Consider the following 18,072-nt stretch of genomic DNA (forward strand, 5'->3'; position numbering starts at 1 on the left):
CTCCTCCTCGACTCCTCGAATCCTCGGTCCTCCGGTAGTGACCCGGAAATGGATTTCAGCACGCCATGTTGAAGGACATTTCATTTATCTAAATGCACATCGAGGACCGAGGATCGAGCGTCGAGGAGGCTCTCTGGAGGAGCTATAATCGAGGATACACTGATGGTTCCTCCGCGGAGGTATTTCCGGCAACAGTGATGTTTCAAAGAGTCGTGACGCACGGCCGGACTTATCTCAGCCAATGACAGCTCTGCATGCATCCCCTGGATATTATGTTATTAACTGCTTTCATCACAACGCAATGTTTACAGTGAGAACAGCTGTGAGGTCCGTGCAGAAAGCAGAGCAGTGTGTATAATATATATCACTCAGTATAACAGGCCTACATTACTCTCTTTATTTGTATGCTTTAGTTTAGTAGATATCTACAAACAAAGAGTCGATATTTTTCTAAAACCATTTAGTGCTTCACACAACGGCTGTATCCTGATATATTATATGCTTTAGGAGCTGTAGGTGTGTGTGTGGTACAGTGTGTAGGTGTGTGTTGTACAGTGTGTGTGTTGTACTGTGTGTGTGTGTGTTGTACTGTGTGTGTGTGTGTGTGTGTGTGTGTGTGTGTGTGTGTGTGTGTGTGTGTGTGTGTGTGTGTGTGTGTGTGTGTGTGTGTGTGTGTGTTGTGTGTGTGTGTGTGTAAAAGGCACAATCACCACGAACACGGCTAAAGGGTCAAGTACAGTAACTACAACTAGCTAACGTTGTAGCCTAGCAGAGTGGACAAAGTTGCTGTTAGCTGACAGTGAGGCACGTACCTGTCCATCAAAGTGACCACGCCCTAATTTATGCAAAAACGTTAAGACCTAATATAAATAAAAGGGTTGCGTTATAAAACAATTCACTCAACAATTAATAATCATTAAGGTGGAATCTAACTATATCCCAAATAATTTGTATTGCATCCAGGGGAGAGAGAGAGAGAGAGAGAGAGAGAGAGAGAGAGAGAGAGAGAGAGAGAGAGAGAGAGAGAGAGAGAGAGAGAGAGAGAGAGAGAGAGAGAGAGAGAAACTGGATTAAACTACCAACAGCAGCAGGAGGAGTGTGAACCACACACAACACAACCTGCAACTGTACACACTGTGCCTTGTGCAAAAGAAAGCCCCACGTAAACGTGCTGCTATATGCATTTATACCAAAGAAAGATTAGGTTAGGTTGACTCGCAGTTGTTGTTGACCTCGTCTGACAGAGACAAGCCGAGACGACAGCTGCTGGTGAGTAATTTAAATGCTAATACACATTAAAACGCATTAAATATGAAATATGCGCATTCATTTAGTATGTTATGAGAAGCTTTTCGACATACAATTATTTCGATAATTCCTCTGCAGCGTGCTGACGAACACATCCTCTATGGCTGTTCTGTCACTTCTGTAAACTACCCACCCGCCAATGTAGCGATTATTTATTCATTTAATTTAACATTAAAGTATTTATTACACATGCCTTCTCTTTTTGATAGTCTTTGTAGTCGTTTTTAAGCAGGTGTAAAGCTAGCTTAAACTAGTGCCAGTTTACAGCGTGGCATGCGTTTGTTATTGCTGTCTACGCCCACGAGGAAGTTTATAATCACAGATTTTAAAAACAGCTTGCTAAGCAACATTTGAAAGATTTATGTCGCACGAATATCATAAAGTGAAGCTTAAATTGCAGTACTTAACTGCGCTGAATGTTTATTAAAAAAAGTTTACACTGTACGTCTGAAAAGCTATACTGACTGAGTACGTAGCCAGCTAACTTTTTCCACTTGTGTAACTCTATTATACTGCCTTGACTGTAGTCAAATGTTGCATACATCTTTATGTTTTGATTTAATATTTACCTTAAAACATTGTTAATAGTTTCAAGTACTAATGACATATGTCTACCCTTTACATTGTGTGTTGTGTACACTGTGTATCTGCACTATTTTTACGCCTAAGTGTCTATAATCTGCCTAGGAACAACAACTAATAGGGTATAAAAAGGCTTTTGGCTAACTCGGACACATTAAAATAAACGCATTCCCTTTACAACCAGTAATAAACGTATGCATGTGTATATTTACACTGCATTTATGTATAGAGTATGTCAATAACTGTCTTTCATAAACCTGGATATCATAGATGTATGTGGTGATAGGGTTTTCCTTTACATAGTTTGCCTAATATACAACACTGACAAGTTTATTTTTTCCTAAAATGCCAAGATATGGGATCCTTATCAACATGTTATGTTTATATTATTTGATGTTCTGCCTGTGACGGAAATATTATTTTTGTGTTTATTTATGGTCACAGAAGACTCACAGTTATAAGGCGTGATGTCATCTGATACTATTACATTTTCCATTATTGGAACTATAAAAAACATTTTTTTCCTATTCATTGAAGGTCAATTGTTCCTCCTGCATCCTTACCTTAACACTTCTCTCAGTTTCAGTACAGGTTTAATCAGAAACTCTTTGAAATTGGTTGATTTAATAAAAAAAAATATAGCCTCTCTGTAATACAGTCTTGCAGGAAACATGGTTTTCCTCACGTTTCCCCTGTTCGTGGTGATTCACCGCTGCTCAGTAAATGGGGAAATATGTCCTCCTTTTGGCTGAGGATCAGCACTGAAGGGCAGCGACTGGGGGCTTTTAGATATAGACGCACACTCAGGCTGTGTTGCCTGGCAATTTTTATAACGGTGAGTCAACAGCTTGTGCAGGGACATCACTAAAGCCCAGACAACAACTGAGGCTTAAGTGTGTGTGTGTGCGCACTATGTGTAATCACAAGCTGGCTTCTCTCAAATACCTTGTGGTGACCTCTCGCCCACTAGGCATCAAAAACTGCCCTTTTACTTATCTTCTCCTCTTCTTATTACAAGTGTCCTTTCGACTGTTTCTGATAGTTGAAAGTGACACAATGTACAGAAGACGAAGAAGAAAGCCCCGTGTAAACACTCACTGAGGCAACATGCCCACATTAACAAATGGGAAGTTGCTCAATCTATTACATTAAGCAATGAACTGTCTGTTTTCAGATTTTGCTAATTGAATTCATTCAACACTGATCACAGTTCTGAATCATCTAGACATGCATATTGATTGGAATGTGTTTTACATGTTAAGTATGCTGTTGTAGCCATGCCTCCAGCTCGGAATTAAATATTTCCCATGAGTTTTGCACCTCGGTGTGCAGCTTTGTGTTGGTTTTTACTTGGTACAAAATCATACATAAATTCCCAGCCAATCATAAAAGCATGAAGCCTCTTGCTCCAATACTGAGCTGATTCAGCATTGTGATAATTGTTACAAAGATCCACCATTTAATTGATCGTTGAAACATGCCGATACCTGCAGCATCATCACACACTACTCACAGTAATCTGTTTGTTTTGCAAAGCACTGACTGATTAGTATTTCTTTGGGTCCAAAGTCAATCATTCCTCTTTTAGCTCATCCAACTATTGATTGTTCAATGCACTTACTCTGTGCTGTTATGGGAACATAGTCACCCGATGATATCGTTGTATAAATCTGTGTGTCGTCTGAATAATTATGGTAAGATATTCTTGTTGACGGCACTGGTGAGAGCTTGTTGATGTTGAACAGAAGAGGCCTGAGAATGTCCTTACATGTTAAGACCCTTGGGAATAGGTCCAGTGTGTGCCTCTTATTGTGTGTACGCTCCGTCACATGCCGAGTCAGCCCGTAGTTATCCAGAATACAACGCAGTTATTTAGTGCTGCTGTCCTGGGGGTTGTCAACATGAATGCTAAAATCCCCACAGAGAGAGTTGTTTTTTTGCTAATTATCTCTAGGGTAAATTAATGACACTAAGAAAACACCTAGACACAAATCAGAAAATATTTAAATGTAGGTACAAATCAGTGTTTGTAATGTTTCTAAAATATGCATGGTCCCTTTTTTATCACAAAGTATGCTAACCCCGTATTTCAGTTTTGCGTCTAAAACCACAAAGCAGCCTAAAGCTGGACGAATGACCCGTGTGTGTGTGTGTGTGTGTGTGTGTGTGTGTGTGTGTGTGTGTGTGTGTGTGTGTGTGTGTGTGTGTGTGTGTGTGTGTGTGTGTGTGTGTGTGTGTGTGTGTGTGTGTGTGTGTGTGTGTGTGTGTGTGTGTGTGTGTGTGTGTGTGTGTGTGTGTGTGTGTGTGTGTGTGTGTGTGTGTGTGTGTGTGTGTGTGTGTGTTTTCCATTGGCCTGTATCCCATTGGCCTCAATCCCAGCTGAGACGTGTTGGAGCATGCGTCACACCCACCAAACAGCACTTGTAGTACACACACACACACACACACTTGAGAATTATGCAGATTGCAACAGGGAGGAATGCAGTCAGAGCTCTTTCGTTTAGATAAGCTATGGATAGATGAGAGCAATCTAAATGAACTTTGACACTAGCATTATCCCATAACAATTAGCTATTTATTAAAAGACACACCGGATTGATTCTTGGAAAGATATTTTGATATATGCCTTTTAATAGAAAACAATCTCACAGTCATTTCAGTTGCAGTGAAATTCAATCGGGAGAGGTATGCGTAACGGCAAACCTTGTAAGTGACCCAAACATGTGCACCCACAGTGACTCATGCACAGAAATAGCTGGATCAAACAGCCAACTCTAGAATCTTCTCCCCCTAGGCTCCGGTGACATTTACACATCCAGTCCTGTACCACAGGCAGATAACTACACCGCACACAGGCGTGCACGGCATACTCCTTTATTTTCTTGTATGTGTGTGTTGGGTGCTCACGCAGGGATTGGAGGTCATAAGTATTTTTAGACAAAGTATCAACGTCACCTCTAGATTTGAAAGCTGTGCATGTTTCTGTTTGGAAGCAGACCTTGTGTTAACGGCAGGTTTTATGTTCCTTTCCTCTGCCTTCTAGTGTGTCTGTACGTCTTTGTCTGTGCTCTTCTCATCTTTACTGACAAGTTGTTACACATTTAGATATCTGAACTAATCCCTGTCTTTTTAGTCGGTGAACAGTATGTACCTCTTTGTGCTACCAGCATACTTTGTTTTTAAGGAGATATAGAATAACTAACTATAATGTTTCTTCTTTTTTTCCTGTTTTTTCTGTCTTTGTCTGTAGTCCATCATGGCGGGCGATATGATATTAGTGATGCGCGGCTTGGCTAAATTGAGCCAGGCTGTTGTAGAGACTCAGAGCAGCACCCTGCGCACTGGAGCAGGTAAGTTCAACACACCTGCTTATTTTCTAAATTGAACTTTGTCAAGAAAATAAAAGTTCTGTCATTTAACTGTCTTGTTAGCAGCCATAGTGTTCTGCATTAAAACCCCTAAATAACATACTTGTTAGCTCACATTATGACAAGCTAGCTTGTGATAAGATTTACACATTGGTTGAAAAGTCATGTTAGCAAATATACTAATATGCCTACATGTGTATACATATAAAAGACTGTAAAATAAAGTGTTAAGTATTCAGTTTTTGATAAAGAGTGGTCTGAATCCATCAGGTTGTCTAACCTGCTAACTCCTATACCGTACAAACAGTAGACTGTTAACTTGTGGCTAGTGTTTCACATTGGTTGAAAAGTAATGTAAACAAAAAGACTAAGAAGCGTAAAGAACTGATAAAACACTATTTTCTACATTGTAGCCTGTTTATACAAATAAATGCCCTTTTATTTAAAAAAACATTAGTATTACATTAAATTAGTTTTTGAAAAGGAAGTAGTAACTACCATTAAGTTAGCTAGCTTGCTAATTCAATTACAAAACACTAAATTGTGGCTAGCATTGGTTGAAAGATAATGTAAGCGAAATGCTACCATTCTATTTTTCAGCTTAAAGACGAAATAATAATAATGTTCTATTGTGCATTATACTGTTCCATATGAATGAAAGACTATACCATTTAAAGTCAAATTGATTTTTTTCTTAACGATTAATATGTAGTTTAATGGTAAGCTCTTTAATCTAATAACAGTATATTTGATAATTGTGCCCCAGGTGTTGCTGCTGCTGTCCAGAGTGTCCAATCAGCTGCTGAGCAGAGCCTCTCAGCTGCTATGATGAAAATGCAGGTGTGTGTAGGTGTATGTGTAAATACTACTTTTTACAGTAAATAAGCTGCTGTATTTCAAAAGAAAAGAATACTATGAAATGTGTTTTCATGTTATGCCTTTGTGTTTCTGTCTAGGAGATGACTGGCCAGCAGCAGACCTCTTCAACGGAGTCAGAATTTGACTTTCCTCAGGATGACAGTGCATTCGCAGAGTTCAAGGACGAAGGTGTGGACTTTACAGTGGCTCACCAAGGAATGAGTGAAGACATCGCAGCAGCAGGAGCGAGCCATGTCAGCGGCAAACAGTCGTTGTTCGATGGATACAAAGATCCCAGCAAACAGTTTAGCGGACACACCAGATCTTACCACCAAGACATCAGGTACAAATATTCTCTTTCTCAATTACAATCTACAGTAAACATGTTTTTGGAGGATAAAGGTAATGATTTCTGCTTTGGGTGTGTCAGACATTTCTACAGCCACGGTCTAAACAGGCATGTGTGGGGACAGCTATACTGCCAGCATCAGCTCAGGAGCTACCATCAGGACCCGTCCACAGTTGGAGGGCTGACGGCCGAAGACATCGAGAAAGCAAGACAGGGCAAGAAGGTGGAGATCAAATCACACAAACAGATGGTAACTATTGTTCCTCCGTTCCTAATCTTAAACACACATAGATATTAACGTTAAAATGTACCTTTCCAATCACATTTTAATCAAATATTTACCGGTTTGTCTTCCTTAGTTGAGTGAGAGAGCCAGAGAGAGGAAAGTGCCAGTGTCTCGGCTCAGCAGACTGGCCAACTTTGGAGGTACAGTAAAAACAACCACAACAACTCTTTGTTTATCTAAATATGGGATTTTTGTTTGCTTTTTGTCTGACTGTGTCTGAATGCAAGTCAGCAAGTACAACTTCCTGTCTTTTCTCGTACATTTAAATAACTCCACTCTTTCAGCAAGTCAGTAAAATAATGATTCTAGTTTTATAATCGTCAATAGTCAATATATTATAGGTCTCAGATATATACAAAACATGTCTCTGAAGTGTTTGGCTTGAAATACCAAACAGATCATTGTAGCATCCCATAATCTCCTCTGTTTCAGCCCTGTTTCAAAAGTGCTGATTCTCTGTCTGTTACTTTAGATGAAAATAAGGAGCCACTCCCCACGCCCCTCTGAGAGATATTTGGTTAAAAAGAACACAATGTTGCTCCAGGAGGAAATTCAGGTGATAAGGTGTGGAGGGGGGGGGGGGGGGGGTTACCTTGGTTGGTTATTGGCTAATGGTTACTCTCTCGATATGCCGGTGTCACTGGGTTCAGGGCGGTCGTGTTGTTGTGTCAGCACATGTCCTTCGCAAAGTCAATTGTCAAAACAACACCTCTCTGTGTACATACATAATGTAGGCACATATTTAAATGCCAACAAACACAAAAGGAAATGGGAAAACGTAACAAACAGGAATGTAACTAACATGAGTGTTTATCGAGATTCAGAGCCTGGACGCGCTCTTAAACAAAAACTTAAATTAGGTCAAGTCTATCTAGCCTTTACAAATGGCACATTGAGATAAAACTCCTTGACAATCAGCTACAAACTAAGACAGAGGACAGCAGCAGTTGTACTCAAATCCTTTAGCTGTGACATATTCAAACACAAGAAATTACTGCCAAGTCCAAATGAAAGTATACAAAGGATAAAAGATTTAGTATGGTACCAAATGAAAATATAAAAATGTAACAGTTGCTACTACCAGTTATTTTTGGTTCTATATGTCACCCACGATTGAAAGATGTTGGTTGTGATAATGACATGTGGCCACATTAAGGCAGGTACAGAGTTAATGGTATCCTAATGTCATATCTAGACAGGATGTTATTTCAGCGATAAGCTTATTTAAAGGCCTCAGCACTTGTAAATCAGAAGATTATTGCTTAATTTCAGACTTTTACAGGGGGCATAAAGTTGGTCAAAGAAGCTAAAGCACAGGGTAAACAAACTTGTGAACACAGAACAGAGGGTGTTTCTCAATGTCGAGTACGCTTGCTTGGTAGCACATGTCTTCCGAGTCACTTGCTTCAGAAGCGAGGCAAGAATACTTCCTGGCATTCGGAAAAGGAAGAGTGGAACAGGCGAGCAAGTGTGCAGGTGTGCGTCATATGAGAGGCCCCGCCTTACATTTTCCGCCACAGATTTGGGGAAATTGGTCCGTGCGCAAAGCATTGTGGGGATTTTAAGACCGCAGAGTCTACACATGTGCAGCCTCGAAATTTCTCGCTACGAAGTACGCCGGGCTCGGTAGAATTCCAAGTATGCTTGACATAGGAACAGTCCTTCGGCGGCACTCGATGACGTAGTATGCTTGAAACAGTGGCTCTGGAGCAGCTTTACTCGACATTGAGAAACACCCACAGTCTCGGATGGACAGGACTGCCAACAGAAATGACAGGTAGCAGAATTTAGCCACAGCTCATATCAAACATATGGACCTTGTGGGGGAAACTTCTGAAGCAATGGAGACAGGACTCAGAGAGACACGAGGAGAGCTGGAGCTTTGATGGCAAACACTGACGGTTTATTTGGAGTTTCGGCCGGAGAATTCACAAGACATGTCATAGGGCATGTCATGTCCTGGTCTGACCACACGGATGAGATGCCACAATCAATTCTAAAGAAACCGTCCTCTCGTAGAGGTTTTAACTAGTTTGCTTGAGAGTAATCAACATTCTTCACTAGATAGACTAAACAGCTGGCGCTTATGGCCTCGAAGATTTCACACCTTGGGTTCATCAAGCCCCGAGAAGGAGTTGTTCCATACTGTATGTCCTCATAACAATAAACTATCTTTGACCGAAAGTTGCCCGGTCATAAACTGACAATAACAAATGGCTAAAGCAGCCCCCTCCTTAAGGGAGATAACAGAGGCCAAGGTTGGTCATCTGTGTCAGAGGGCAAAAGGTAAACATCTATGGAAATGATTCCCTGACAGACCTTACATACTGTAGGCTACAATGAGACCATAGCCGTGTTGATTCAGCATGTTGACAGTGGTAACATTTAGAAGGTGTCGGAGAAAGTAAGGGGAGGAGGGGGAGGAAAGTGTCCTCTCTCTGCCCTTCACTTTCCTGTAACTTGTTGACAACGTTTTTCAACTGGTCGTGTTTCATTATCAGGTGCGATGTGAGAAAATAAATGCACACTTCATGTGCAACAAACTAATTTAAAGAATCATAACTCTGTTGCTGTGTTTCATGTCAACAGCGTTTATAGCTACATTGCTTGAAAAGGTCATCAATGTTAACTACTTTAAGTTTTGTATCTTTTTATCATCAAATTAAAGGAACATAAACCATCTTTTAAAGCTTGTAAGAAGTGTGCAGCAGAGTACGATGATGCTGTAACCGGTTACACGAGATGACACACAAAGCTCCACACATTTCCTGGAAAATGTGAATCCTTCTTGTCAAACCTGTCTCCGAAAATGAAGGTGTCGACACGTCTTTGACCGATTAAGAGACGCTCAGCTAAGACACTGAAGCAGGTTGTGTGCTGATATGTCTTTTGAGTGTTGGATCTCAGATTCATCACTTCATAGGACCGCTGACTAACGGATTATGTAACGCTGAGTTATGTAAGGCAGAGACAAGGCAGGGAGGAACTCGCTCACTAACAGTACATGACTCGCTTCCTTTTTCACTTTATTTATGATTAGACGTATTTCTCTTTTCCTCCTGTGATTATGATTGTTCTACAGAATCATAATACTATATGATACAAGTGTTTCTCCCGCATAAAATGTAGTGTTTACCAAATAAACTATTTGATTTAGGCACTCTTTTGTGCACCAGTCACTCCCAAAAATAAATAAAAAGGTTAATCCTGGATCAGATATTTTGAAGGCTTTTGGTCTGTGTTGTTGCAAACGGAGCTGATGTAATGCAATAAAAATTTCCTATTTACAAAATGATATTATCATCTGCTAAAATTACCCTCTGAGGATTAAGTATTTTGAGAGCTTAATTGTGAATATTACTAGATGAGGGATATGATTTACAAGTGCTTTGTTATGTTAGCGGTGCAGCTGTTACTGTTCTCTCTTTGCACACTGCCAAGTTAATCAAGTGCTTATCTGACCATATTGTTTTGTTCCATATGTTCTCTTGATGGGAATAGCATCGTTTCAAGGCAACAGCTGTCATCATGTATTCAAGTCATCTATTCATAGACACTGAGACATAACATAACAGGAATGACTGGTGCTTTTATATCTCTGTGTTGTGTTGTGATAGAGGTGTGTCCTTATGATGGAAAAACTTGTATTTTGTTTGTATATTCCATTTTTATTGTGTTTTTCTAATGTCTGTGTGTTTCCTCCAGGTCTAGCTGTAGGTCTGGGGATTGGAGCACTTGCAGAAGTTGCCAAGAAGGGCATGAGACAGAATACCGAAGGTAAGACAGACAGACAGATATCAACATTTTGTGTCTGAATTCTAAAATGTTCGAGGCTTATAAGCCATTCCTGTCTAGGATATTGAATCATGCACAATGCCAGTTACACTGTTATGCTACTTCTTCCTGAATGCATTGTACTACAGATTTGTGCAGAAGAAATACTTTGATAAAGTAATCATTTGCAACATTTGAGAGTTGAGTTGTGCCTGGAAGGACAGGTAGTTCTGGTTGTGTTTATTATGAGATTTTGCAACTGAGTTCCTGAACAGCACTAGAAAAGCTATCCTCTTTTTTCAGTACCCCTCCCTGATGCATGTTTATACACGCAACACACATTTTGTATGTCAACGGAGCATAATTACACCACCTCCCGCACCAACCTGCCATCAGGACACACATTCCTGCTCTGCGAGCCTGCTAATCCCACAAACAGAGCTAATCTGAAACAGCATACCGCGGAAATCTGTGGCATTTGTGCGTCTGTGTGTGGCTGTTTATATGTGTGTATTTATCTTTGGACAGACTCAAGCGCACTAACTTGCAACCTTCTGACACATATCCTCACAGACACACAATAAACACAGAGATGTTTGTTGTTCGTTTTGAATGTTTGAATGAATTGCTGTTAAGTACATTAAAACGGTATTATGTAGTCTTTCCTGTAGTGTGTTTATATAGGTTTTGGGCATGTAAATGATCTGCAAAGGCTAATATCTAAAAGTTAAAGCCAGAGGGAGTTTCTCTCCCTCACACTCCCCCCCTGCCTGAAACACCTCCATTGGACTCCTTTGTTCACCTCTGGAAGAGGGTGAAATCATTACGTAATAAACTTGCACTTCTGTTGGCTAGCGCTCCAACACATTAAATGCTAAGGGATGGGACATCTCTAAGCGGTTGACCAATCACAACAGAGCCGGCCGGCTAACCGATCAGAGCAGACTGGGTTCTGATTTCAGACAGAGGGTGAAAAGAGGACAGGAAGTATGAGAAAAACAAGCACTTATGAACATTTAAGCCTGTAAACATGTCACAGTAGAGGCACAAAATACAAATAATTACTGATTATAATGAAACCCGCAAGTAAGCCTAATAGTGCCCCTTTAACTAATGATGTTGATTCATCCCAATGACATGAAATAAAATGGTTGTGTACGTTACAGCATGCTCTCTTTTTTTGTGTGTTCTCCAGGTGATAAGAAACGTGTCCTGGACTCCAGCCCCTTCCTGTCCGAGGCCAACGCTGAGCGCATCGTCAGAACCCTGTGTAAAGTCAGAGGAGCTGCGTTGAAAGTGGGACAGATGCTCAGTATTCAAGGTGTGCCATGTTTTCAATTACAGGTAGTTTGACTCGATAAAGATGTAGTGGAAATGTGTTGAGCTGTTGATGGTTTTCCACGTGCCGTTCCACAGTTGTGACGTTCGCCTGTTGCTGTCACTCAAACACACAGGTAGCAGCAGCTGAGAATAACTTGTTGTGTCATTAGATGCTTATGTGTTTTGCACACACTAGCCAGACAAAGTTCAAGAGCGTACCACCAGAGGCAGTACATATCTTGACACAGATTAGGTTACAGCAGTAAACAGATCATCAATTTAGTTTGTCACTGTTGTTGCTGCTGCCTGACCTTGGCTTATGACCATTGGCTTTTACTTTTCAGAATATGTTTGTGTAAACCTAGACATAACACTGTAGTAAATGAAATCAGCCACCAAAACAGTAATAGCTTAGAAAAGGACATTTGCTTTGTTTGCTAAGTAGGTTTAAACACAGTGGATTGACCTTGTTGTGTTCATGTGTGTTGTTATTTAGAGAACTGGCATTGCTTTACTCTGACTCTACAGTGGTGACAAGTGTATTCTTAAATCTAAAATGGACTTAAAGGTCACAGTAGTCTTCCGTAGCTCAGCATACACAGAAATTGAACTGCTCCTACTACATAAAATAAGACATAGAGATAATTTTCTTATAACATTTAATAGAATTGCATTCAATTGAGACCACTAAAACCTGTGGTTGAATAATGACGTTTTTGGTGGTAAAATGCATAGACAGTCAGTATTGTAACTGTATTCCTTTTAGTACATTTATACACCCATATTTAAAGGGACAGCCCAGCCTCAAAACATAAATACATAATTTTCCTTTTTCCTGTAGCACCTTTTTTCTTGATTGTTGTGCAGTGATTTGCTGATAGTTGGAGATATCACCTTCAGAGATGCCTTTAAAAAAATATATATTTACGAATCTCCATGTGAAATGTCACAAGTACAGTAACCTTGTCATGATTTGTGGGAAGAATCAATGCTGATGAATTTTTCATAAGTATTTTCCTGCGCTTTGAGCACCACAAGGCAAACAGGCAGAGATCTCTACGACTCACACCAGAACAATGTTGAACAAGTATTTTAGATTTTGGGTTGAGCTCGCCATTTAAGTCTGCAAACACACCTGGAGTCAAATTAAAGCCATTTGCTTTCACAGCTGTATTTTATGGCACTTCGAAATGTGCCTAATTCAGAATGATTGTAAAATATGCCAGACTTGCCGACTGACCTGCATTTCTGTCCTATTGAGACCAACCTATGTATGTTTCTGTATTTCAGATGATGCATTCATCAACCCTCAACTCGCCAAGATCTTTGACCGTGTCAGACAGAGCGCTGACTTCATGCCAATCAAGCAAATGACGGTAAGGGTGTTTCTTTATTTGAGCTGGCATTTATAACGGGATAATGGGATAATAGCTGAAGCTGATTTTTACATGAGAAATAAAATAAGTATTACAATATTGGTTATACCTATTTTTAATATGGATGTTTTTTTCTCAAGCCTCGTGTAAATCTACTGGTGACAAACTTACATTGAAAACGCCAAATGCATTTAAAACATATGGAAATATAACAATAACTCCTTGCGATTTGTGTCTTTCTGTAGAAAGCACTTAACGGCGACCTTGGTCCTAACTGGCGAGACAAGCTGGAATCGTTTGAGGAGCGTCCGTTCGCTGCGGCGTCGATCGGACAAGTTCACCTGGCCCGGATGAAGGACGGCAGGGAGGTGGCCATGAAAATACAGGTAGGCCGTGCACATGTGTGTGTACCCAGAACATTCTCATGTTGTTAAGATAAACACTGAAACTGGAGAGTGTTTCTCACACCAATCTCTGTGGTCTGCTTACAGACTTTGTTCGGATGTAGGTCAGAGAAGAAAAGTGTCAAAGTGTTTAGCTTCTTAGAGAAATCTGACAAGTTATTTTGTCCCTTCACAGTATTTACAAGCTGTCTTAATCGTTTAAAATGTTTTCGGAATTTATGGAGGATTTGCCAATAAATTCAAACTAATGGCATTGTTATAATCTTAATACAAATGATAATTGAAATACCTGTAAAATATGTTATTCTGGTATTCTGTAAACATAAATAAAATGACATCAAAGATGGTGCCCCTGCTTCATTTTATGACATTTTGTTATAAATTATCCAAGACAAACAAACCAAGAATGCTTTTTCACAAACAATGCATTCTCTTGATGGATTCTATTGATAATATTGAAACCCAGAGTGAATTTCATGATCAAGTTGAGGTAACACATTCTCTGTTTGTTTATCCCCAGTACCCCGGTGTGGCTCAGAGTATCGACAGTGACGTCAACAACCTGATGACAGTGCTGAATATTAGCAATGCCCTGCCTGAAGGTGAGCTCATTTTCATGCATGCAGACACCACGAGCTAACCTGCTAAGTCATACGCAAAAGACAAACACATGCACAACTGCACTCAACTTCCCTGTGTGTCTCTTTAGGTCTGTTTCCAGAGCACCTGATAGACGTTATGAGAAGAGAGCTAGCATTAGAGTGCGATTATATAAGAGAAGCCCAGTGTGCAAAGAAATTCAGGTGAGTCACATGTGTTTTTATTGTAATTCACATCATACATTACCAGCCTTTTTCACCTGGATTTATTTATTTGTATTTTCATCCTGTTCTGATCCAGGGAGTTTCTAAAGGACCAAACGTTCTTCTACGTACCAGAGGTGATAGAGGAGCTGAGCAGCGCCCACGTCCTGACCACAGAGCTGGTCCCCGGGTTCCCCCTGGACCAGGCTGACGGCCTCACACAGGACCTGAAGAACGAGGTACACAGCTGCCAAAACCAGACAGATCGATGGATGTCTAGCTGGCTAATGTGTCTATTTATCTGGCGAGAAACGCATTAGTTAATGTGCTCAGAGGGGGTTTGTGTAGTGTTAGGGGGGGACCAAATTAGTTTCTTCCTGATCAATAAACACATCGATGGATGGGTCTCCAGTGGCAGGAAAGGGAACAACCCGTTTCCCCTCTGTCCTTTCATTTTCCTCCCACAAGTCCCTGCTCTCCTCACCTCCTCACTTTTGTTTGTGCATTAGATCTGTGAGAACATCTTGAAGTTGTGCCTCAGAGAGCTGTTTGAGTTCAGGTACATGCAGACGGACCCCAACTGGTCCAACTTCTTCTATGATCCGCAGACACACAGGGTGAGTCTGTCAACTGAATACTGCTCTCACTAGAGATACTTCCACTACAATAATAATGATAATATGGTATTGAGACTAAGCCAAAATGTCATCATGGGATTATTTCCCTCTAGGTGGCGCTGTTGGACTTTGGAGCCACAAGAGGATTTGACAAGAGTTTCACAGATCCCTACATAGAGGTAAGACCAGCCGGCATAATTTTTACTTTTCTTTATTTTGATTTCTAACTATTCATAGACAAAGTCATGTTCTTCATCAAAAATAAAGCCTAAGTTACTGTATACCACCAACACTGTTTTTGTAAAAACTCATAATTGTGATTTAACTTGCAGTGAGTCCTAAAAGTTTTTGAAGTCTTACTTCCATTGGATTTATAGAGAAGACAAAGGCTATTCGTACGCTGCAAGCTTAAAATATTTGACACATTGTGGCCAAAAATCGGATTCCAGTATGTAGTGATCACTTTTATGAAGTGACCGGCATGCACAAAAGAACAATAACACAGACGTCACACTGCAGTCTGAACATAGACAAAGACATTAAAGTGATATTGGTAACAGTCATTCCCTGTTTGTTATCATAGGTAATCCGTTCAGCTGCCGAGGGTGACAGAGAAGGAGTAGCGAAGAAATCTATTGAAATGAAATTCCTGACCGGGTATGAATCCAAGGTAAATATGTCTTTGCTTAACGGCTTGGTTTCACGACACAGGTAAAAAATACCCCAAATATGTTTTTGTTTCTTCAGCAAAATTCCTTTTGCAAAAACTGACTATTTATTCTCATTAGTTAAGAATAATACTATAAAGAAAAATCTTTATTTATAGAACATTTTTCATAAAATAGATGCTGCTTGAAGTGCTTTAGAAAAAGTTGAAAGTGAAAATAAAAAAGTGAGAAATAAATGTAAAATGTGTAACGTATATAGAATGACATTAATTAAAGTCATCTAAATAGGTTTTTAACTCGTTTTTTCTCCCCATGTATCCAGGCGATGATAAACGCCCATGTGGACGCAGTGATGATCCTCGGCGAGGCCTTTAACTCCACAGACACGTTTGAATTTGGCGCCCAGTCCACCACGGAGAGAATCCACAACCTGATCCCTGTGATGCTCAAACAACGGCTCACCCCTCCTCCAGAGGAGACGTACTCCCTGCACCGCAAGATGGGCGGCTCCTTCCTCATCTGCGCACGGCTGAACGCCAAACTGAACTGTAAGGACATGTTCCAAAATACGTATGCAAAGTACTGGGAAGGCCGCACACCCCCTGCTCGCTAAGCCAATCACAAGTGTGAGGCGATGTGATGGATCCCGGGGCCAAGGAGTCGAAGGTGAGGTTGTGGTGTTAAGACGCACAACTGCAGAGCGGAGGCCATGTTTCCCGCCATTAACTGGTCATCGAGCACCAACTTATTTTCCCCATTAAGGGCCACCCACTACAATGAGTTTCTAAAAGGCATTTAAACCTAATAACAGCCATAATGTCTTGTGTGAAACAGACTGAAAAGGGACATAAACAAAAAGCCTTGTATGTCCAGGTAAAAAATGAATGTAAAAAGGTTTGAAATTATCTCTCCTCAGATGATTTGTGCTTTTTGTTTTGTTTTGCATTGCTGTGTTTTGTTTAACTTTTGGAAAATTCACACCAACTGTTGAGTTTTGCCATAAAGGAAATGTCATGGATGAAAAACTGAAAGATTGTACTAAGAAATGCAACTCTTTATGTAATTTATGGTCAGTATGAGGCACAGTGTAGGCGAGGACCAACATATTTGGGAAGTTTTATTAGATTTCTTGACGGCACTTATACTGCTTGGTCTAAATTTAGACGGCTATATAAAAGCAGCAGTCTTGATGAGAACAAAATGGATGATAACCTTTTCCAAGCATTTCAGTTCAGTTTGATTATTTATGTGGTCGTAAAAATGACGAACTGGAATTTGTCGGCATTCACACATACTGTAAGAGGCTGACTTGAAACTAATATAAGTACCTTTTCTGTATCAGTAGAGCCATCCAAATTCCAGTTGCTGTTTGTAGCGTTTAGCTTTTAAATGAGAAACGGTCTGGACAGAATAAAAAATGCTGTTTATCAGCACCAACATGATATTCATTCACGTGTTAACCCACTTTGAGTTAGATCACTTGTATTCTGTTTGTGTCTTGCGACAAAACTCTATAGAGCTTCTGTTCATCTTTTATGTCCCTCCTGATGATGTTTTTTCAAACTGTCTACATGAGCTCATGAATTCCAGTTGATAACTAACACAATGTTAGCATTATCGATCAGAATTTAGATTCTGTTATACATTATTCATTTTTATTTTAGTGCTGTACCAAAGCAGGATTTATCTCTGTTCAATTGTATGTTAAATGAAACCACATGGATCTATGTTTCTCACTGTAAGAAGTCTGAGCATGAAAACCTGTATTTAGACATGAATGGTAATATCCTGGATGGATACGCTCATCACGATATCATACAGTCTATCAGACACGCTAAGTAGGCTCACTTTCCTTCCACAAGACTTACATCTTTCCACTCCTTCTCAGGTGTCAAATCTTCCTTTCCTGGCCTGTGTACAACTGTCAAACTTCTCCCTGCTGTGCTGTTTGAATACGGTTATAATGTTGTAAAAAATGAAAAAAAAGGGGCCTGTAGTTCCCAGTGGAATGCTTTTAGCTTTATAATACATATCAAGACTTGTGATAAGATGGTTTATATTTCTAATCAAACTGAAAGTTGTGATAAAGATATTGTATGGATATTTGGCTCTGTGTTGTTTGTGTTTGTGACCTAAATACATTCAACCCATGTAATAGAACTGCAGCTCTTCAAAGAAATGTCAAATAGTCTGTCAGGGCAGTTGAAGAAAAACATAAATCTAAATGTATATGAAGCCCAGATGTTCTCATGTGTCCCGGTCCTCTACTGTAGGTGAAAGAGGTTGTAGTGTGTCTAGGGGAGATAAAAACAGAGAGAATACAGTAGTGTGTTTAGGGGAGATAAAAACAGAGAGAATA

At 40.1% G+C, this 18,072-nt stretch overlaps 1 protein-coding gene across 1 annotated transcript; it reads left to right on the forward strand.

Moving 5' to 3' along the window:
* The first annotated feature begins 1,065 nt into the window (after nt 1-1,065).
* On the forward strand, nt 1,066-17,816 carry coq8aa (coenzyme Q8A, genome duplicate a). The gene is made up of 17 exons (XM_034150511.1): nt 1,066-1,269; nt 5,141-5,240; nt 6,025-6,098; nt 6,215-6,459; nt 6,547-6,715; nt 6,825-6,891; nt 10,457-10,528; nt 11,721-11,846; nt 13,136-13,221; nt 13,467-13,607; nt 14,146-14,227; nt 14,335-14,428; nt 14,526-14,667; nt 14,938-15,045; nt 15,159-15,224; nt 15,629-15,715; nt 16,036-17,816. The coding sequence occupies exons 2-17, from the start codon at nt 5,147-5,149 to the stop codon at nt 16,324-16,326; spliced, it is 1,944 nt and encodes a 647-aa protein (XP_034006402.1). The 5' UTR covers nt 1,066-1,269; nt 5,141-5,146; the 3' UTR covers nt 16,327-17,816.
* The last annotated feature ends 256 nt before the right edge of the window (nt 17,817-18,072 follow it).

This window comes from Trematomus bernacchii, unplaced genomic scaffold (assembly GCF_902827165.1).
Source record: "Trematomus bernacchii unplaced genomic scaffold, fTreBer1.1, whole genome shotgun sequence".
Taxonomy (NCBI): domain Eukaryota; kingdom Metazoa; phylum Chordata; class Actinopteri; order Perciformes; family Nototheniidae; genus Trematomus; species Trematomus bernacchii.

Excerpts from the sequence above, each read along its gene's own strand:
- coq8aa (XM_034150511.1), top strand. The coding sequence starts at position 5,147 with ATGGCGGGCGATATGATATTAGTGATGCGCGGCTTGGCTAAATTGAGC. Across the intron at positions 5,241-6,024 it reads CACCCTGCGCACTGGAGCAG|GTGTTGCTGCTGCTGTCCAG; the intron begins GTAAGTTCAACA and ends ATTGTGCCCCAG. Across the intron at positions 6,099-6,214 it reads CTGCTATGATGAAAATGCAG|GAGATGACTGGCCAGCAGCA; the intron begins GTGTGTGTAGGT and ends GTTTCTGTCTAG.